A 22,347-nucleotide genomic window follows, 5' to 3' on the forward strand; every position below is an offset into this window, starting at 1 on the left:
CATTATTTCTTATATAGTTTACATAGTATAAAGTCATTTTTCAGATACAATGAAATTTTGTCTTTCTCACCCACACAGTATATAAATTAGAACTATATAATTATAGAAAAATTATAAAAAAGATTAACAGAAATTGTCATATTGCCATATATATACACATATACACAGGAACTTAAAACAATCAGTTCCACACAGAACTTAAAATAATGAAGTTATTTAATAGTGCTTATTGAATCAATTCATGTATGAAACAAACTATAGCTATAACAGCTATATACACAAAAAAAGAGGGCCTCCGGAGTGCTAGTATCTTTACTGTTTTTGAACGTACGTACGTATCTCGGCGAACCAGTCTTGATAAGAACGTTTAATATCGACGTCGCTTTGAGCAGATAATTGTAATGTTATTTCAATAGCGTGACTTCATTCAATATGATTAATTTATCACCTCATAATGGGCTCAATTTGCCATCTAATTACCGCATACCTCTACTTTAATTGTACGGCATAGTTGGCAAGTGGTCCGTCCTGAGTTGCTCCACATGCACCAGTAGTAGGGAAGGCTCCCACACCATTTATTTTATAAAAGTGTCGTACACGGTAGCATTGTTGTTACATTTCCAACGTGAAAGTTCTACAGCATTATTCTCAAGAATAACATCTACATGTCCACAATTATTGGTTAAATGTGTTTTATATTCACGATGCATATCTCCGGACTCCCCTGTTTTACCACGAGTTGTAACCGTCCATCGTGCGCGTTACTGCTGCTTGTCCCTCTTTGTCCGGTGGCGACAGAAAGCCATGATAATTATGGCAAAATTTGCGTTTTTGAATGAATTATAGTTGAATGGTGGATCAACAAGCATACGCCGTATGAGGACCGGTTTGCTGGCAATGACACCCCAGAGTGTTTCAATTTAAAGGACAGCAGAGCAAGCAACGGAGAAAGGGTACAGTTTGCTTCCAAGACAGTCTGCAAGATGGCTAGCTATCTTCAGTGGCATGCTAACGTTAGCTAGCAAGCTAACGTTAGCATAGTAAACAACCGTTTTTAAAAACGTGATCGATTGCCTCATTTGATAAGTGCTGTACTAAGGTTAAGGTCTTTCACACGTACCAAGATAAAATCTAGAACAATAAATAACAGTTCATTATTTCTAAGGGGTTCGGCTATTTGATGGAATCGGACCGCTGCTAACTAGCCACATTGAGTAACGTGGCTAGCCATTTAGCTTATGAAGTAAGTAGCTTGCGTTAGCTAGCTGGTAGACTATTATGCTAACGTTACACATCTGTATATGATCACTTCAGAAAGGGAGGGAGGGGGGTATTCTGCAATTTGCTTTGTATTCACTGTTCAACTACAGCAACCAGTTTCACCCAGTCAGTCGAAACTGGTATGCAATGACACTAACTTGTGCTAAGTACCGTCAACCAGCTGAGTTTTACCTGGCGTTTATTTGGTGACCAAATCCCGGCGTGACAGACACCGCGGCGAAATATTTGCTGCTGTAAAGGGGAGTTTACAGACCTGGGCCGGTGATGTATCACAATCTAGTTGAATGCGTGTTTGTTACAGCTGTGATGACAACTAATTCAACGCTTTGACATGACCTGAAGGCAGATTCCACCCACGCGGCTCATAGCCTTCAAGACGTCGTCATTTTTAACTTTTTTTTTCTTGCATACGAACGGTGATACACCACTTCACCGACAGTCATATTAGCTAATGGCTGCCGAATCGGGGAGACTACTGGCGGGACAAGGAAAACGAAGCAAAGGTAGGAATTAATTTCACCCATCTCCCCAATCAGATCGGAATCATCCATTACTGCGCTGCAATGGGCTGCACTGGTGCTGTTAGCAAATCCCTCCTCGCCTCCCCCCATGTCAACTTCAGACTGTCTCCGGTGGTGGTTGTTTCTCACAGACTGGATCTGTGAAGGGGGTTCATGTCTATCTTGCTATCAATGTACCTTCAACTCCGTTTCCTCGTTACCATGTCTTCGTCTTTTCCTGTCCCCCTCATTGATCTTACCTTTTCTGCCTCTGTTTGCGGCCTTTCTCCCTTTTCGCCTGGGTCATGTGCAAGTCGAGGCTTCATAACCTTGATAAGAGCGCCTGGATGTACAGCATCTTGTCAGTCTATGTCCCATCATTGAATCCATCTCAAACTGTCAAACTTGGAAAAAGAGGCCCTAGGTCTAAAGCTGCTCCACTCTGTCACTAAGGGGTATTGGCCAATCCAAATGTGATGCTGCACTTAATTGGTGGTGGTCCAATAGCATAAGTATAAAACTGTACTTTGTTTTGGATAATGTATTTCCCACTTTCCATCCCTTCTCTCCATATTTTACCATTTCAGCTTCACAGATGAAGAGCCCGGAGAAGAAGAAGGCGAGGAAATCCACAACACAGGTAATCGTACATTTTCTATGGTGACTTACAGAAAACAAGTATTTTTCTGACTATCCTTGTCGAATTCAGGCGGCAGGGTTTTCCCACCTCACTGAGTTTGCCCCACCTCCTACCCCGATGGTGGACCACTTGGTGGCTTCGAACCCATTTGATGATGACTTTGGGCCCCCGTCTCGACCCAGTGGGGCAGGTGGACCAGGTGGTGCGCCATTTCTTCCCAGTCCAGGTGCAGGCGGAGAGGAGGTGGATACGGCGGTGCTGGCAGAATGGGCGGAGGCATGGGTTTTATAGGACCCGTTGGAGGCCAGTCTGGAAGGAGACCACCATTTGGCCCTCCGTCTAATGCTGGACCCCCACCACCCAGCTAGGTTTTGGAGGGATGCCTGGCTTTGGGGGGTGGCGGTGGAGGTGGAGGAGGTGGTGGGGGTGGGATTTCCTCCTGGTGGGCCCTCTCAGATCAATATACCACCAAACTTTAGTCCACCCATGCACCCTGGGACAGGATTCAATCCCATGCTGTCCTCCCGGTGCTATGGGAGGTCCCGGAGGAGGGGGGGCACCTCACCCTCGATTCGGCATGCCTCCACAGCAGCAGCATGGACAGAGTGGGCACCCATTCAACAGCCCCCCATTACCTGGTGGGGGTGGTTCCAGAGGGCCCCCTCATGGGCCGATGCCTCCGATGGGTGGCATGGGACCAGGTCAGGGGATGAACATGATGGGTGGGATGGGAGGTGGTCCTGGAGGTAACATGTTGGCAGGATTACCTGGTATGCCACCTCAGGGACAGTTCCCCCCCTCACAGGATGGCTCCTATGCTGGCCCCAGCCCACCAGGACCAGGTAATGAGGATGGAAAGAGCTTTGGGGGAGGAGGACCACCACCAGGGCCCCAGCAACAACAGCAGCAGCAGCAGCAGCAACAACAACAACAACAACAGCAGCAACAGCAGCAGCATAATGTAAATCCCAATGGCCCCCCTCCAAATAATACCACTCCTGGCCCTCCCCCTAACTCCGGCCCACCACAGCCTGGAGGAGACTTCCCTGGTCACCCTGATGTCCAGCAGCCCAATGCCAACACACCTGGTCAACCTCCATCCGCACCCCCACAGCTAATCCCAACTCCTCTCCTACTGGTCCCTTAAACGGATCAGGCCAGCCCCCACATCCACCTCCCAATCAGCTGCCACCCCCGAACAATACCAACACACCCCCAACTCAACCACCTCCAACCAGCAGCAGCAGCAGCAATCCACGCCACCAAACTCTGCCCCCTGGCTCCGCCTCCCACAACCAGCAGAACAACACTCCAGGTGCTGGTGGTCCCATGTCAAATGCTGCCGCCTCTTCTGGTCAGAACAACTTAACCAACAACAACGGAGGAAACACACCAGGAAGCAACCCCAACCCCCCCTCTAACTCCACCTCCACGCCAAACACCCAGTCTCCCCTGCCCCCTGGTCCTGCTGCCCCCTCATCCGGCCCTGGCTCGGGCCCTGGAAAACTTGGGGGCCCCCGGAATGGTCTTTCCTTGCGGCCTCTGTATGGCAGAGGTGCATGATGACCAGGACGCCATCCTGTGCGAGGCATCGTGCCAACGCTGGTTTCACCGTGACTGCACAGGCCTGACAGAGCCAGCATATGGGCTGCTGACTCGGGAGAGTGCTGCTGTGTGGGCCTGTGATTTCTGCATCAAGTCCAAGGACATCCAGGCTGTGTTTGTGCGCCAGGGATTAGGCCAGCTGGTGGCAGCTAATGAAAGTTGAGGAGTAATTGACAATGTAGAAGAGTGAAATGTGATGCGTGAGAAGAAGACATTCTTTTGCTCTACTTTGATTGAACTGAATGATCTGAGTCAGGACAGCTGACAACTTTCTGTTGACTAGCCCTTTACTCATTCACTACATAGAGAAACACACTCATTGACATTCAGGCTTATTTATAGCACTTTGAGTGAAGCAAACGATCCCCCCTAATATGAGTCTAATCATGATGAATGTTGACTGACAAAGTCCCTCCGACATCTAGCCTGCCAACCAGCAAAGCACTGACACCAACACACTACCTCACATTTTGTGATTAGCTGACACAGAAGCTCCCAAACTAACTTGCTGTGACTGACTTACCCCCACCTCGCGCACAGCGTGATTGTGATGAAATGTCACAAACACACCATACACACACCGGCGAGGCAGTTAAATGAATCTGCAAATTTCAGTAATTCCACCTGATGTGTGTTACTGGAACGAGTCAAACTAAAAATATAATATGTTCCCAAATTTTCATGGCTGTATATTAAAACTGACCTGAAACGTCATATTTAAATATAAAAAAAAAAATGTAAAGTGTATTGGCTTTCGCTAAGAAATGGATTTACAGCTTCATATACCAGCATATTGCTTTATTCTAATAACTGCAGTCATGCTTTTTTTTTTACTGCAAGAAAAGTTAAAAAAAAATAGGGGGAATTTGTCTGTGTAGTGCAGCGTAAGAACTCAGTCGCGAGTGTATTGTGATGAAAAAACATTGATTTGGGGTATAAAACACAACAACATACACACGCACACCTTGACTCTGTATGTCATGTTGTATGTATCCAGTGCTGATTTAACCCAAAGGAGATCCAGGCCGAGGTTTCATCTGTGCCTCTAAGGATATTATTAATTGTAAATATTCGGAAGAATACGTGGAACTCCCATCAGCTGTGATCATACAACAGAGCTGATCCAACGAACAGGTTAAATTTTGTGACTTTTTATACCAGTTCATCAGCCATTTCTTTTTATCTCTGCAGAACACATGAATTGTGACATCAGTGCTTTTGGGTGGTGTTGCATAGCAAGTAGTGACATTCTGTCATCAGATGTGCATAGTACTTTTTCTTCAAAAACAAAAAAGTGGGGCGATGCATGTGAACCAATGCAGTAACTGTTCTTGTTTATATTCTGGCCTCTGTGCTGCAAGAGGCCTTGAAGTAGACCAAATAACTAAAGAACAAAAAATACCCATCTTTCACAATCGTCTCGGTATTACTATTCCTCCTTCGCTCCTTATTTGTTTCTATTCAATGGCCGAGTTGCCTTTCTTTTAGCCTATTCAGCTGTTTATTTTGTACTGGTGTTTGTGCTGTCCTCTGGCGCCACCTAGAGGGAACCAGGAGGCTCCCCACAAGGTGGGGAAGGGAAAGGTACTTAATTCTGAAGTAAAGGCGTTTTTTTTGTTGTTGTTTTTTTTGTACTTGTCCATGTCTGTTTTCGATTTTTTTTATAAAATGTTTGCTAATCGTTGTATTAAACGGATGGTCGGAAAAACCCAGTAAAACATCCATTTTATCTACTTTCTTTTGTACTCATGTTCAGTTTTGGAGTTGGGCATAATGTGACATTTGCACTGGACCTTTGGATTTCCTCTTTTTCCACATAATTTCACTGTGATTTGTTCACTTAATGTGAAATCAAGTGAAGTTGTAGCTATGAAGTCCTGATCAGCTACTAAATAGTTTAAAGAACATTCATGAATCATATTGAGGATGAAAAGACTTATTTTACAGGTCTGCTAATTTCTGGTAATTTCCTCAGAAGGTTCATTGAAAGCAGGATAATTTAGCTCTGAAGGGCAGAAGAGATACTGAATCAGTCAAGTATGAATACGGAAAGTTAATTCAGGACAAAGTAATTAAAGTGGTAACTTATTCTATTTGATAAAAGTTGAGCTCAACTACAGAAATAGCAAATTAATCATTTCATTTGAAGTCGGTACATCCAATACCAGACAGAGACCTTTGTATTTTATCGTCAGTGTGGTTGGTTGATATGAGACAATACAAGCCGATCTTTTTTGGTTCGTTTTCTTCGTACAAAGCTTGTTGTGTTGATGTGGACACGATCCTCTCATTGTTTTTTCCTCTCTGCTGTCAAAGAAAATACTAGAAAAAGGAAACGTTTAAACATGTGGTACTTTTCATCCATGTGTTCTCTATAAATGTTAGATTTTAGAGTGATATTAGAGCTAGTACCTGTGAAAATATATTGAAAATAATATGTCCGCTGCACTCAGAACATGTTTCAGGTCATTTATTTCCTGGGATGTGGTTGTAGTCTGTTGTCGCTGTGGATGAATGAAACCCGGCGCACACAGATGGAGCTGACGCCGCGACAGGCCCCGCCCCCGGTTGAGATTCCCACCAATGAGACGCGTCCTGGGGCGGGACGATGACGCCTCGACGTACTGGCAACAGGTTGCTCTGGCAGCGAGGGGGAGAATCTCCCGATATCCCCAGTCCACCGGCTAATATCCCGGTAAGACTGCACAGAGCCGCTGACAGGGATTGACCTCGGGGGAAGACACGGGACTTACTCGGGATTCGGACCATCTGTGCAGGTACAGTACAACAACACCGCCGGATTGTTACTCTGCCTTGTTTGGGATTTGGCGCACAAGTGGGGAAAAGTAAGGCAGCTTTACGCAGCGGACATTTTCTCGTGTTTGGATAAGTGCTGGTGGACACCTGTGGCTCTGTCCGCCGCCCTCCGAACCGGACACCGTCTGCTTTAGGGGGGAAAAAACCTCCCGCTGCCCGCTCGGTGCTGTCAGCCGGCTCCGCGCGCGCCTCTCCCGTCCGCACCTGCTCATAATTGGATCAGTCCGCGTCGCGTGAAGCGGAAACGAACGGACGGACGGACGGACGGACGCAGCTGCGAACAGGATGCGACGGCAGCTGGTTGTGAGGCAGGTGCGCCGGTTGTTTGTTTTACCCCTCGTTGCCCTGCTCGTGGTCCCACAGGAGCGTGTAAACAAGCAGGTTTCGACGCGCACCGATACTGGCTGACCGGATAGGTGGGTGTGACGCAATGATCCCCCGAGCAGCCAGGTGCTTAACGGGTTTAAACGGCGAGAATGTCGTCACCATTTCACACAACGAGATTGATGTTTTAATTCTTCATCAAAGTGCGGGAATGATGATAATAAAACGGAAAAAAAAAAAAAATAAGTTCACTGCTGATAAGTCACAGTCAGTTCAGGGTGGTGGGTCCTATTTTTCAGCCAGACATCAATGTGCCCCAAATATAAAGGCTGGGGGGGGGGGGGGGGGGGGGGGGGCTCACTTTGAGCACCCTAAGGTGTTTGTGGATAAACATGGTCCCTTTTAATGAGGGGCCCCATTACCATGTTGTTGTTGTATTATGCAAGAGAAGCAGCCGGCAGCTTACTAACAAAAATACCAAACAAACACTGATGTCAGTAATGATTGTTTATGATATTGCACCGTTTTATTTGGATATTTGGATGGATTATTATGTTGATCATCTGTTTTTTTCACTTTTTCAAGTCAACAGTCATTTGAAGTCTTAAGTGCCTGTTAATATGACAACTTGAAGACTTTTCAACATAAACGTCAACCACATCTGCCAGCCAGCCAGTAACGTGTGTTTGCTAAGTCACCCCAAGGGCATGAGAGCTGTGGGAGAAAACAGAGGATCGGAGGGGTGAGAGGCAGAGAAAGCTGCAGGAACTAGGCCAGAGGAAAACGAGAAGAGCCTGAGCGAGGATGGAGGTGGAGTGATGGCAGATCAGCCCGTTTGGTGACATTCCTGTGTCTGTTGACACAGCCATTCCTTGTGACAGCAGTGGAGGAACAGACAGATCTGCTCGTGGTTCCATTTGTGTACATCTGTATTTACTCAAGAAACCGTATTACACCTGTGTGAACGCCTCTGTTTAGAGCGCTCATCTTTTTCCTCAACATGAGCAGGATTCATCATCCTGGCAAATTAGGTTATGTACAGTATTAAATATGACAGGAAAGTTTAGTTTTTCATTTTTTTAGTGTTTTTGCCTCCAATTTACACCTTTTAATTGAGTTTCTCATTTCTGATTTACTGCTGATGAGGGCAGATTTCAGATTGTGTTGGCTTTACAGTTGATGCTGCCCTAGTTCTCAGTTTCCTCCTAATCTGCTCGTATTATACACATGCAAAGCACGCACGATGGAGAGTGTAAAGGGAACGACTGGAATTTTAAGAATGTTTTTTTTTTTTTTGTGGAGACAAAAGCTGTCTTTGGTTCACTTGTTGAAGCCCACGGCTGGTTGACGTGCCACAGGTTACACTATAACCAGCGATCAATTAGACTCGGTTACACTTCAGTACCTGGGAGGGTCTCATCTGCAGACGAAACGGGCGCGATTGGTTGAAAAGGAACGGATGCAGGAGAAATGGCAGCGGCTGCAGCTGTTATTTAATAAAGTGACTGCACAGGTGCAGCGACACAACTGTCTGGGCATTTAGAAACCTGAGAGATGATCAGCTAGATATTTGGGAGCACACAGCAGTGTATGGAGATGTGTGTGTGTGTGTGTGGTGTGTGTGCTCATCTCAAAGTAAACAGTCCATGCCTCAGTGACTCTACTCTGGCTGGGGACTGTGGAGACCCTGGCACAGCCACAGAGGGAGAGAGAGACAGAGCCCCATTCCTGACATAGCCCCTAGTGTTTAATGCTCCACCAGATTCTGGACAATAGGAGGAGTATTCACCTTCTCCTAGTCTCCATCACCGAGCTGATTTCCACAGCTGTTCTTGTGGGAGGCTGGAGGGTTTACTCTGTTCAAATCACCATTTTCACTGAGCACAGATGATTTAAAAACATCTTTTTGATGATCATCGCACCAACTTGAGCAAGATGCAGCAAACATGGCCATGAAGGCGGGTGTAGGCCTACACCTGTACAAAGAGGTTCTTAGTGCCCCACTGGCGTGTTTGGCTTGACATCAATACAATAGCATCTGCTTTCGATTGTTCTTCAAATGGAGACCACCGTTTGCTCAAGACGGCGGTGTAATCGTTCATCATCAGGGTTGAAGCTGGAATTGAAGACTTACACCTGTCATTCATCTCATATCTGTTGTGCCCTTTCTGCCCAGGCCGACTGGTTTTAAAAACCAGGAAGTCAACATGAGCGGCCTCTCCGCTGACAGGAAGTCGCTGGTGGATTATGGCGTTCAGATCCGGTTCATCAAAGATCTCCACGACACAGGTGGAAGTCCTGCTGATAAACCCAGAGGGAACAGCAGTGCTCCCTCTCCCGCCAATAAATATGGGGTGGCAGTGCGTGTTCAGGGAATCTCCGGGCAGCCGTATGTGGTTCTCAAAGATGGTGAGAAAGGTGACTCCTACGGTGTTCAGCTAAACACTCCGACCCAGAGCCCCGGCCCCACGTCACCGTACCAACAGCCTCCCCAAAAACAAAGAGCCAGCAGAGCCCACGAACCCATATGGCGCCGCTGCTAGTAGCAACCAGTCCCCCCGTTTCACCGGCAGAGGACGAGGACGGAGAGTTTTTACAGAGCCCTCTCAGAAGACCTCCAGGCGACGGTCAAGCAGGAACTCAAGGGGAGGAGGAGGGCAGGACTGGCCGACAAGCTGAGAAGTCCAAACCCCCACCCAAGAAAACAGCCAGTGAATCAGAGAAGGACAAAGACTGGACTAGCGAGGGCAAGTACAATGAAGCTGGGTTAAAACCCGTTAAAATAAACAGTGTGGGACCTAGAGGGGTCAAAGAAAATGGTCTTCCTGGCTCTCTGGGAAGGTACAGCGGGATGAGTGCAGATTTGACAACAGAGTCAGAACCTTCAGTATCCGCCGATGAGCCGCCTGTCCAGGCAATCGATACCAACTCCCTGGCTCCCATCAACAAGCTCATCAGCAAGTTCAACAGTGGCACACCCGCGGGCGGTGCCACCCAGACCCGAGGTCGCACCGGGGCGAGGCACCGCCTCCGCTTTGACGAGCGCAGACGTTCCAGAAGTCTTGATGCTCGAAAAGAAGTCGAGGTTTCCAGTTCTTCACCTACTTCTCCAATGCTGAACCCCTATGCTTCTTCTTTGTCGTCCTCTTCCGATTTGTTGTCACCTTCCCCAATGACTTTGGGTCGGAGCCCCGCACCTGTTGCCAAGGTGACAGCACCTGAGGCCCCCAAGCCAAACTTCAAGTCGCCAGGGAAGGTCATCGCCAAGGACCCCCACCCAGTTGTTGCAAAAAAAACCTGTAAGTACCTGGTGAGCTTTTTTTCCCCCCCTCCTCCTCTGTGCTTGTTAGTGACTCTTCTGACTGTGTGAAGGAGATACCTCCAAGGACGTTGGCTCCAAAAACAGACAACGCCAGTGGAGAAGAAGAAGCTCAAGTTAAGCAAACTATTTACAGCCTTCTCAAAGACGGGTAAATAAAAACACTCACGATGCACTGAAAGTCACTGAGATATATGTCTGATGGAAACCTCTGTCCACGGTCTCCTCCCCAGCCCCAGTGAGACTGAAGGATCCCTCAGAAGGAAGGTCGACCTTGTCTACGAGGCCACGAGTGGTTTAAAGGTACAGCACCACGTCTTTGCTTCATGAATATATGATACAGACATATAGAGTATATTCAGACACTTGAAGAGGGTTGTTTAGGCCTCCCGGTGCAGCTTTCGCCTTGAGCAAACAGGAGATGATGGACGCTTGAGCAGTGTGTTTAAGAGGTCTGTAGTTTGATGTTTAGGTGGTATTTCACGCTCATGTCTGTGTGACATTGATCACCAACAGCAGTTGTTGGTCAAACACAGGCTGGAGAGCTGGAGTGTTGATGTAAAGAAGCTAACAGATGGTCAGCTGGCCGTCCTCTTTTCTAAGAATATAAAGTTACTGTTTGATTCAGTCCTGTTTCAGCAGCGAAGCATGCAGCGACGAAGGGCTCTGTGCTGATCCTCTAACACCTTATTAAAACACACCGACGCTCGTTAACATGAACACTTTTTGCATAAATCTACACAGACACGTTCCCTGGTGCTCTCATCCACTCATATTCCAGGATGCACCTGATTATGTGAGAACCCTTGTTCCGCACTTCACAGTGTGTTTGTGGCCGCGGCTGGTCTGCGTCTCCTGGCAACGATGCAAATGCAGAGGAAAGCTGTCGACGCGCCCAGTGTGATGAGAGCGCGGTTATTGAGAAGCATCAATAATTAAGATCTGCCGGAACGTGACACCAGCCCAGGAGGGGTGGGCGGTGTGTGTGTGGGGGGGTATGTCCATCTGGGGGGAGTCCTGCTGTACAAAGTGTCTGAGGGTTAAGGACAGTGACCACACTGTCCATCCATCAGTCATTCTTGCTCCTCAGAACTCCACCTCTGCTTCTGTGGAATTCCACTCATTATTATCCCAAGCCAGCCTTTTGTTTGTTTTGTTTGTTCATACACATCTCTAGTGGTCCTCCCCCTGTTCAGGCTCTGGACCCCTTTCTCCACCTTTTTACAACCGGGTTATTTGCGTTACATCATCTGAAATCCAGATTATAATGAAACATGTTTATCCTTTGATTTGGGAGCCGTATTTGCATTCGGCTGCTTTCTGCCCTGCCAGCGTATTGTGAAGTGCGGCTGACGGTCCCCGTGTGCCCCGACTGTCTGCGGCTCAGAGTGCTGGACTGGTTTACTGCAGGGTTACCAGCTAATGTGTCTCAGTGGGAGAGTAATGGAGTTTATCCACTGACAGCTTGTTTGTTCCACCGGTCAAATGAGGATTCCAGTGTTCCAGCGTTACTTGAGGCTGCTGATGTGGTTCTATACAGACTGAAAACCCCGGAGGTTATAAAAAGTTCATCAGGCGCTAAACCAGCAAATATTTTGGACCATGCTGTTATCTCCTTTGCATTACATAATGTTCTGGTATATTAGCATGCGTCTGTTTTACTCCAGACAATTCACTTACACAAGGAAACCACTGATGAAATACACTCCAAGTGCACAAAGGATCTGATACATATTCTCAGCTATCTTCAGTTAATTATCTCTTGGAGGACAGAAACTGCTACGTTATTGTCTACAAAAATGTCCTGCAGGGGGGCTGAGAAGAAGAGGAAATAAATCTTTACAAAATATGTCTGTCCCAAGAAGAATGTTAACACAAAGGTTAGGGTCCCCTGAGGAGCACAACCTGCCCAAGATCCTCACTCGGTCTCTCTTGTTTCTGTGTGCGCGTCCGTATAATGAGTGTGTAGGAAGATAAGAGCGGTTTCAGGGGCTCAAGCTCATATCGCCTTTTCAGCGAGAGCGAGCGTCGACAAATGCCTGAGTAGTGTGGGCGACGTCTCAGCCCCGGTTCCGCTCCCCAGCAGCGTGTCGGAGAGAGTCGTGTACTTGCAAAGATCCCGTCTGTTTTGACAATTTCCTCGCACGCAGATAGGACCAGCTCTCCCAAAGATTTTCTGACAGCTGGAAACTAGGCCAAGAAATCCGATGCAGGGTTTCTTTTTGAGATAATACAGAGAGAATTGTCTATTTGTGAGGTCGACAGGGACGCTCTGCTCCAGAGTATCCTTTGTCTTCCTGTCTCTGACTGTCCTCTGTCCTCTCTCGCCGTGTTTGTTTGTTTGTTTGTTTGTTTTGTTTGTATTCTGGGGACAGACAGGGGGATCTGATGGGAGCCAGAGGAAAGGAAACCTGGAGGAGCTTCAGGAGCAACTCAGCCACTGCAAGAAAGAACTGCAGCAGGCCCACGATGAGTATGTGCGTGTGTTGTGTTGCTTGTGAATGAGTCAGGTGTATTGATGATGTGTGTGTGTGTGTGTGTGTGTGTGTTTAGACTGGCTGAGGAGCGAATGGCCAGAGAGAGGGCAGCATCGCGCCTGCGCCTACAGGAAGATCACCTGAGTGAGCTTCAGGAGGAGCTGAGGAAGGTTTCACCGCACTCGGACTCGCTGCAGACGGTAGTGACGCCGCAGTGCTGTCACACACACACACACACACACACAGACACACACCGGCACACGCGCGCGTGCCGTGTAAAACAGGACAAGCTTCATGTCTCTGAACGTCTCCCCGCAGGATCTCATGGCTCTGCAGGCAGAGCTGGCCGAAGCCGCCGTGTTCCGCCAGCGCCAGGAGGAGACCCTTCATCAGCGGGAGCGGGAGCTGACGGCATTGAAGGGGGCTCTAAAGGAGGAGGTGGAGTGCCATGACAAGGAGATGGAGGCTCTGAGGGAGCAGTTCAGCCAGGACATGTTGAACCTGAGAAGAACAATGGAGCAGGTCACTCAGGTGTGTGTGTGTGTGTGTGTGTGTGTGTGTGTGTGTGTCTCATCAGGCCGCTCTCAGCTCCAAACAACAAATTGTTTCTGGCAAAAACAGCTGTGTTTTCCTGAACGGATTCAGATTTTGAACTGTGCTGCTGCAGTGATTCTTTCATCTGCCGTTCAGTGGTTAAGAGTTCAGTCTGGTAGCACCATCCGATAGAAAACAGAGATGAAAGGGACAGGAAGTTGTGTAGCTGAGACAGAGGAAACCTCAGGGACCTTTTATCTGTGGATACTGTGGAACAAGAGAAATGGAATTAGTAGAAATTGTGGCTTATTTGTCTCGTAAGAGGCATCGAGATGGTGTAAGTGTCTCATCCTCTGTCATTTCCACTGACAGAGGATGAGACAAACAAGAGTGACACTTTTATCCAAGAGACTTCTGAACACACAGATTGGAAATCCTACCGTCACTGACCTCTGCTCATTTCTTTTCACGGATCTATAACACTAGTCACATATTCATTAACATGTGAATAAATAAATTGGGGCTTTGACATCCAAGTGTACCAACGTATAAGCGGCCGAAAGCTGAAACATCTATCGACTGATGTACTTGTACATGTGTATGGAGAGAACTCCCCTTTAGACATTTTGTGGAGAACCACTGCTGTTGACTTTGGAGCTGAGGCTCTTACACTGACCTCACGTTCCATCATTGACAGATCCCAGTGTTGTAAAGCTTGAACGGGGTCAGTTTCTACGCGTATGTTTTTAAGATGAGCGGGTTCCGAAAAAAAGTTCCGCCTCATCGTCTTTCTTGGCCAAGTACTCCAAGTTTCTTGGAGATCTTTCCAGTAGTTTTTGCAAAAAGCTGACAGACAGAAAGTGAAGCGAGAGTACACAGCTTCCTGAGCGGAGGTAAAAAAAACTCGTCAGAATGTATGACCTCTTTGACGCCTTCAGCAAAACCTGCGTTACACAGATCCTGATAAATATCTCAGTTTCCTGCAGTCTTAAGATAGAAACAGTCAGCTCATATTTGTATGGCAGAAGATGTGTCCACACAGATACAGATGTACATCAGTCTGTCCAGAATGCAGTATAAGGGTTCAATAAACTCACATCCAGCCTTTGTCTTGTCATTCTGCCGAATGTTCAAACACTGAGTCAGGGTATCATAAAGTCAGGCGAAGCTCGCTGTGCACACTAAATAAAAAAATTTTGCTACTTGTGATTACCAATGAAAACTTTTTTTTTTTAGTTGGATTTCTATTGTAGAGTTTCGCTTTCCACCAGTAAGTTATTTTTGGAGCACTGCGGGGCATGGTGTAGATGACATCTGAAGTATATATACACACACACACACACACACACAGGGATAGATGCTTATGTAGATTTGGGGAACAGTAAAAGCAGTGTCAGGAAAAAAGTAGCATCCAGCTCCAGAGCAGACAAGTTGGCAGCTGCTCCTGATGAGGGGATTTGTGTTGGTGAGAGGAGGATTAAAGTGGTTGGATTGCTGTCGTTGACGACTCCATCCTGCTCTGTGATGGGTTTTTTTCTTCCTTATCTAGAAATATACATTAAAGTGATAAATTCTAGGGGCAGAAGCAGAGGAAATGTGGTTCTCTGTCGATATTTGCTTAGAAAACATGAGCACACTCATCTGAAGCGCTCTCTGGCTTTTGATTGACTGCTCTAATATGTGGAGTGGACAGTGAGGAGGGGATGTGCCGATCAGGAATGTGTTATACTTACTACAACGGTGCCTGTGTCCATGTTTCAGTCCCAGGAGCAGATTGATCAGGAGAGGGAGAGGGTGAATGCCTCCATGCTGGCCTCTGGAGGAAGAGCTGGACAGCTGCAGAGAGCAGGGCGAGCAGTGGAAGACGCAGCTGCAAGACGCTTCGCAGGAGCTGCACAGCACCCACCAACAGTTAGTGCCAACATTTACACACACCCCATGAAATCCTTGCTGTCAGCGTCACCGCCCACAGATCGATGGCAGATGACTGGAAGCATTGACACAGGAGACCAAGGACGGTTGTAACCCATCACAAGTATTGATTTACATACGTACTATTTAAATGTATTTCTCAATGTACACTTGTAACATATCATTGAATGATCTGATCATTTAAGTGGTCTTATGAAACAGGTTGCCGACTTTTTCAGGTCCCTAATATTCTAAAAGAAAACAAACACTAAATCATTTCATCAGTATTAGTACAATAAGTAATATTTTTTCTAATATTGCTGACACTTTTTTCACATTACTTGAAACAGATGAGCACATAAAGAAAAGAAGAGTTAGCAAACCTGTTCAGATCCATTGAAGCCAGCGCTGTTACACCAGTTGAGCTCATTAATTAACCTGTGATTTATATAATGCAGCGTTATTTCATCCCGTTGGAATATAAGTGGAAAAAAAATCAGTAACAATGCATCTGAAGCATCACAGTCACGTTTTCACCTCTGACTCTGACTGTCAATAGATTACATTAATTAGATTAGAAGAGAACTCGGTTTAAAATACAAAACTGTATCTCATGAAAAAGTTTATTATTTTATATGTGGCGACTGCAATTCCAGCTTGTTTTTGAGTGGAGCAAGTCAAAGTGTCACAACTGTCCCCGGGCTCCCCGGGCCTCCCCCGGCCATAACACACTAGTATTCATCTTTCAGGGATGTTTGGCTTCATTTAGCGTTTTGAGACTTTGTGAAGTGGATTGCGTGAATCCATTTGTGTGCTTAGAGTGAACGGATGTAGCCTCGGTAGCTTTCACATTCTGTGTCTCTCTCAGCATCCTACATCAACAGGGTTCATTAAAAAACAACCTTGAATATATATTCATTGCGTAGCGAGAGGAACCTTGTAATTCTAAGCGCACAAATCATGCTGTTCCCTTTTAACAGGAGAAAATAGCAGCCACATATCAGCATCCCCACATCGAACAGGCCAACAGAGAACAGGTTTTATTCTCAGATATCTTTTCCTGCTTTGACTTGGCAGTCGGAACAGATTCCCACCGCTGTCCAGCATCAAAAACACTGGGTTCGGTTTGATGTTTTTTACAATCTTTGAATTGTAACTTCAAAGCTGAGGGCTGTAAAAAAACGTATATTTAGTAAAAACTGCAGTGTATGAAGACATAGCTGACATCAGCTGCTTGTCTTATCTTGTATAATGTTACTTGATATTTCTAATATTTGCACTCTTTCACTTGACTTTTTATTTAACAGGAACGAGACGCACTCCAGCAGTCAAATGTGAGACAGAATATTGATGTCACTGTGTTTCCACTGTGTAGATTTAGACCTTAGATTCATCTTTGAGACACGTTTCTCCAAAATTCACCTGAAAATCTCAGAGTGGATTTTGGGTTTTGATGGTTTGATCAGTGATTCTTACTGAGCATAATCCAGAGACTATAAACTACCAAAATGTGTTGATTGAAGTCATGAATTTTATCTGAAACATGAAAATCATGTCTGTAATCAAACTAGAGACTGTGGATGTGATGAGTTCACTGGTTTGTGTCAGTAGCCTGTGCTTCGTGTGGTGTGACGTGATGATCTTTGCCGTGTGTGTGTGCCGCCGCGCGCGCGCGCGTGTGTGTGTGTTACGAATGTAGCTCTTTAACATGCGCTTTCTTCCTACAGGCTGCTGAAGTCGCGCGTGGAGAAGGAGGACTTAGAGGGCAGGCTGAAGGAGCTTCAGGACTCGCTGCTCTCCATGAAGAAACAAACGGCTGCGTGTGACGATAAGAGCTCTTTCACCGAGGTAATTCACATGTCGGGTGTCGCAGCAGAGCAGAGATGGAGGCGGCTGTGTGGGTGAAGTGCCGTGGCTCATCTCTACTTTACACATCTTTTCTTGATCATCTCTCAGTATGTTTTCCCGTCAGCTCTCTTGCACACACACACACACAGACACACACAGTTATACAAACACACACTCTTCTCATATTATAACACATTGCTATGCGCCCCGGCACATTCTTCTCGCGCACACATTATTCATCTCTGATTGCTTATCCTAAGGAGCTTCGGCGTTGCCATGACGATTTGAATCGAGCTCGTGCTGATCTGGACAAACAAAGGGGGGAGTTGGAGAAGAAGAGCGAGGCACTTCAAACGCTGAAGAAGGCCGGTGGAGAGCGAGAGGCCGAGCTGCTGACTGAGATCAGCAGGGTGAAGGAGCAGGCCCAGAAGGACAAGGCCGAGCTGGAAAAGGCGCTGGAGAAAGCAAAAGAGGTGAAGCATCATCTGGGGAAACAGCTCTGATGATGTAAAAGAAAAATAAATGGGGGGGGGGGTGTAAAACAAACATGACTTTCATGTGGAGGGATTTTGAAAGTTGTTGGTACCTTTAATTAATTCTGTGTAATATGAGGTCTCTGTCTTTAATGGCTCCTTCCTCGCTTCTCTGCAGGCATCAGCTTCAGGCAGGCCGATGGTGGACAGCACCAACCTGGAGCTCCAGGAAGCAAACACTCGCCTCCGAGAGCGGCTCGCGCGCATGGTACCGGAACAGAAAAGCAGCATTCTGCAAACAGACATACTGAACAAGGACAAATCAAATAGCCTCCCACACACACTCTATTTCCAACCGTAGATCAGAACAATTCAGACATGGAAGCTCAGAAGAATAATCCCTCCAACATGAATTTGATGTACAAGGCGTTGTTCTAAGAGCTGTAATCCTGTTACTTTTGTAAGTGGCAGGCTGTGTAAAACAAACATTGTAGGCTTTATTACAAAAGCACTTTAAGTCATTTCAGTTCCATTCTAATCAGTATCTGTATATTTTACATGCGTGACACTTTAATATTGAATGGGAGAAAAACGGAATCATGTGTGTCTCCTTTTGTGAGCAAATGACAGCAGCGGATATTTGTCACCCTCCAGAGGCTTCACTCAAGTGTGCCCAGGAGCTCAGAGGCCGAGGAGGCGATGGACGTGCTGGAGGACGAGAACCGCTCGCTGAAGACCCAGCTGGAGGAGGCCAAGAGAGCCTCCACCCGTCTGAGCAAAGAGCGGGACGAGCTGACCCGACGGCTGGAGGAGAGGGACCTGGAGAGGGAGGTGCTCCGCAGGGGCAAGAGCGACCTGGAGGAGCAGAAGAGGCTGCTGGATCGAGCTCTGGAGAAAATTAACAAAGAGGTGTGAAAGGCAGAGGTGGGCGATTCTACTCATGTGTGATGACGCGGTGATTCACCTGTGTCCTCCGCCGCCGTCAGATGGAGATGATGATGGGAGACTCCCGCCAGTCAGTGGCCGCCCTGCAGACGCAGCTGGACGATTACAGAGAGCGCTCACGGAAGGACCTGCTGGAGGCGCAGCGCAACAACAAGGACCGACTGGCTGAGGTGCAGCGGGCCCAGAGCAGCCTCAAGGCCCAACAGGAGGAGGTCGGGAACACGGGCACATACGGAAATACTGTTTCATGGAAAGAGTCGATCCAACAACATTTCATGGTCTGAGTGTCTCAGTGAAAACCTTTTGCACACCTGTACATCAACAGGACCAAAAGCTGACAGAATCAGAAAAAAACAAGAGAAAAAATCTCTTTATTTACGTTTTGGTACAAACGTGTTTTTGACACACTGGGGTAGACAGTACTAAATAGGCTCGCATCGATTTATATATCATCTTTTCTTTCATTGATTATTATTTCACCTTTTATTTAATATGTTGTGCACTCAGTTTTTACTTTCTTTAATTGTTTCACTACTTTTCAGCAGGTTTTAGCTGAAACATGACGGTGCTGTGTGCTTGGTGCAGGTTTCCCGTCTGAAGAAGGAGCTGCTGGTTTGCAGCGAGGAGAGAGACAGCGCTCAGCTGGACCGAGACCTGCTCAGCAACCGTCTCAAACACTTGGAGAGCGAGCTGGAGTCGGAGAAGAGCACCCACACTGACCGCACCAGGGAGATCAGAGGCCTGGAGGTGAGGCTTTGAGGTCAAAGGTCACCAAGTAGGACGTCTAAAAAAAAAGGGTGAGAGTAAAAGGAGGTGGTATGTCAGCAGGGTGAAAGGGTAAAAAGTGGTGTGAGGTAATAATATAATGACACACATGCAGCTCAAAGTGCTTCACAACAAAACAATGAAAAGACGTTCAAACTAGGATGCAACACCAGAAATGAAACGTTTAAAAAACATGAAAGACACTGAAACAGTATTGGAGAGGTGTACGTGAGTTAAAAGCTTGCATAGAAAAGTGTGTCTTAAAAACATTAAAACGTCCCGTTTCCCTGATGTCTGCAGGAAGTGTGTTCCAAAGCTTTGGACCATAACAAACAACTCCTGCACCTCCAGCGTTTTTGCGTCTTTTGCTGGAAACGTCCAGTATGAATGAGCAGCCGATGAACGCAGTGTCCGTGTGGGCAAATAGTGACGGAGGGGGGTTAGTGATAGAACTTGGTCCTTGACCATTTAGAGCTTTGGAAATGATCAGGAGGACTTTGAAGTCCATTCTAAATTTGACTGGAAGCCAATGCTCCTACTCTTGGTTCTGAATCTGAGTTCTGAATCAGCTGAAGCCTTTGAATGGTTCTGATTGGTTCTGGGAGACCAGTAAAAAGAGAGTTACAATAACCCAGGCGACTTGACATGACAACCTCTCTGATTGATAATGGTCACACTTGTTTCTAAGGCGAAATCATGTTTTAGTCACTTTGCTGTGTGCACAGGATAAGATAAAGACACTGGAGATCGAGCTGGATGAGGAGAGAAGCAGCGCTGAGCTTTTGAATGATCGCATCACACGCAGCAGAGATCAGGTACAGCAGGAAGAACTCAGAAACATGTGACTGCTCAGACAAATGATGCAGTTAATCAAGGGCGCTGTTTGGTTTACAGTCACCACTTTACCTCAGTCTTTGCGTTCCCCGTCTCAGGTGGACCAGCTTCGGTCAGAGCTGATGCAGGAGCGTTCGGCGAGACACGACCTGGAGATGGACAAAGGCACACTGGAGAGACAGGTACACACAAACGCTCCCCCACAGAGATGTGAGGAAGAAAAAAACAGTTTGTTTCAAAGTCACCTCACCTCGCCTCGCAGGTGAAGGAGCTGAAGTGTCGCGTGGCAGACATGGAGGGACAGAGTCGACCCTCGGCTGGAATCGCTGTGCTGGAAAACAAAATCCAGGAGTTGGAGGAGAGGTTACGCAGCGAAGAAAGGTGTGAGAGAAGTCCGGTCACAAGGGCATCATCATATATTTGATCATATTTCAGTGAATCCTCATAAAATATTGACCAAAACATGCAAAGAAAAAAAAATGTGTCAAGGTGTCTCATGCTGGTGTCCTCTGATTCACTGAGCTCAGAGAGAAAACAAGCATCCAGGCTGCTCAAAGGCGAACAGAGAGGAAACTGAAGGAGCTGAACGCTACACTGGACCAGGAGAGGAGCCAGCACATTGAGCAGAGGGACCAGGTGAACACCGACAACTGCTGCGTAACTCGACCTGTTCGTACCTCCTGTCCCCATACGTGGAGAAAAACAAGTACCATGAGAACCAATAAAAAAAAAAGTTTTAATTTTTTTTTTTTTTAAATTACCACGTAAAACAGGAGAAATAACTCAGTACAATCCTTTTTTTTAATTTGGAAAATGAATGCAATACACTTCTGTAGGAACAGAGTACGAAGCAGGCAGATGTCAGACTAGTCTCCACCTTGTCTGCTGTGTCTCTGCAGTGGATACGATTTTTTTCTGAATTGACCCTTTAATTAGATGAAAATCATTACAAGTTCAGACATTAATCACTAATCTCATCTGTGCTGCTCCCGACCCAAACCCACCCAGGTCACTCCCTGACCTCTGCTCCTCCTGCTAGTACCTTCCCTCCTACAAACCCTCATACCCGACAACCGCCAGCCCACCCCCCACCGTCTTCACCTGCTCCCCTTTAACCCCCCGACTCTCCCTCTCCGTTCCCAGCTGTCTCTGCGTGTGAAGGCCTTGAAACGGCAGGTGGACGAGAGCGAGGGGGAGGTGGAGCGTCTGGAGGGCGTCCGCAGGAAGGTGCTCAGGGACCTGGAGGAGCAGCAGGAGCTGCAGGAAGCTCTGCAGGCCAAAGTCACCGCACTGGAGACTGAGCTCAAGTAGGTTCAGGAGCGGGAGGATTTCGTCTTCATTGTACCTGAGCACATGCAGCACATACACACGTTTGTTTTTGTTTGTTTTTCATGTGCTCTCAGTGTGTTTGCACACTGGGTGAATATGTCACTTCTTTCTTTTCACACTAGATGGCACTTCAGCCGACACTTGTTCACTCTGCTCTCATTTGTCTGTGTGTCCGCAGGCGGAAGGTGCAGCAGTCACATCGTGCCGCTCTGGGTTCGTCCATTTTAAGCCTCAGAGGACGAGGACGCGTTTGCGTATGAGAGCAGCGTCACCTCCATCTTGAACGAGAGCCACCTGCAGACCTCCAACTGCTAGAGAAACCACTGTGGAAGGAAGTCAAACCCAGCTGCACAGCAAACTTACAGTTGTTTTATCTTCCACCAACAGACACAGGTCGTCTGGGTAACGAGCTGACATTTTTACACCTCGAGCTGTGATCATATTACACTTGACTTCATTCATTTGACTCCTGCTCAAGAGACGACATTGGAGTCCCGTTTCCTGAACAGATGACGTGGGATCAAACTCACGGCTTGTTTCCGCTCCGAGCTCATGTAGCAGAGAGATATCGTACCACTTTCATTCCTGTGCTGCCACTTTGAAACCAAAACGCAACTATATATTTGGCTGGTGCATGAGACTTTTATCCTCCAGTGTTGTGAGTAGCGTTTGTTTGTGTTCTGGAAGTGATGTGATGTTTTGTGGGTTTTTTTACCTCTGAATGTGACTGTAATGGGCCATTTCA

The 22,347-nt window shown here is 46.9% G+C and overlaps 2 protein-coding genes across 2 annotated transcripts; both read left to right on the forward strand.

Annotated features, from left to right (window-relative positions):
• Window positions 1-2,376: 2,376 nt before the first annotated feature.
• LOC144741663 (pygopus homolog 2-like) lies at window positions 2,377-4,189 on the forward strand. The gene is given in 9 exon segments (XM_078624170.1): window positions 2,377-2,421; window positions 2,491-2,655; window positions 2,658-2,783; window positions 2,786-2,812; window positions 2,814-2,849; window positions 2,851-2,943; window positions 2,945-3,527; window positions 3,530-3,936; window positions 3,938-4,189. Coding segments are annotated over 9 exon segments (1,734 nt in total).
• A 5,185-nt stretch (window positions 4,190-9,374) lies between these two features.
• Window positions 9,375-21,917, forward strand: LOC144741664 (cingulin-like). The gene is given in 22 exon segments (XM_078624171.1): window positions 9,375-9,675; window positions 9,714-10,252; window positions 10,540-10,637; window positions 10,720-10,789; window positions 12,862-12,959; window positions 13,040-13,163; window positions 13,282-13,494; window positions 15,259-15,312; window positions 15,314-15,408; window positions 17,178-17,256; window positions 17,520-17,729; window positions 17,908-17,997; window positions 18,384-18,638; window positions 18,716-18,886; window positions 19,260-19,421; window positions 20,165-20,254; window positions 20,372-20,455; window positions 20,536-20,654; window positions 20,801-20,909; window positions 21,417-21,580; window positions 21,781-21,826; window positions 21,828-21,917. Coding segments are annotated over 22 exon segments (3,261 nt in total).
• Window positions 21,918-22,347: the final 430 nt, after the last annotated feature.

This window comes from Lampetra planeri, unplaced genomic scaffold (assembly GCF_965212315.1).
Source record: "Lampetra planeri unplaced genomic scaffold, kcLamPlan1.2.h2 scaffold_647, whole genome shotgun sequence".
Taxonomy (NCBI): Eukaryota; Metazoa; Chordata; class Hyperoartia; order Petromyzontiformes; family Petromyzontidae; genus Lampetra; species Lampetra planeri.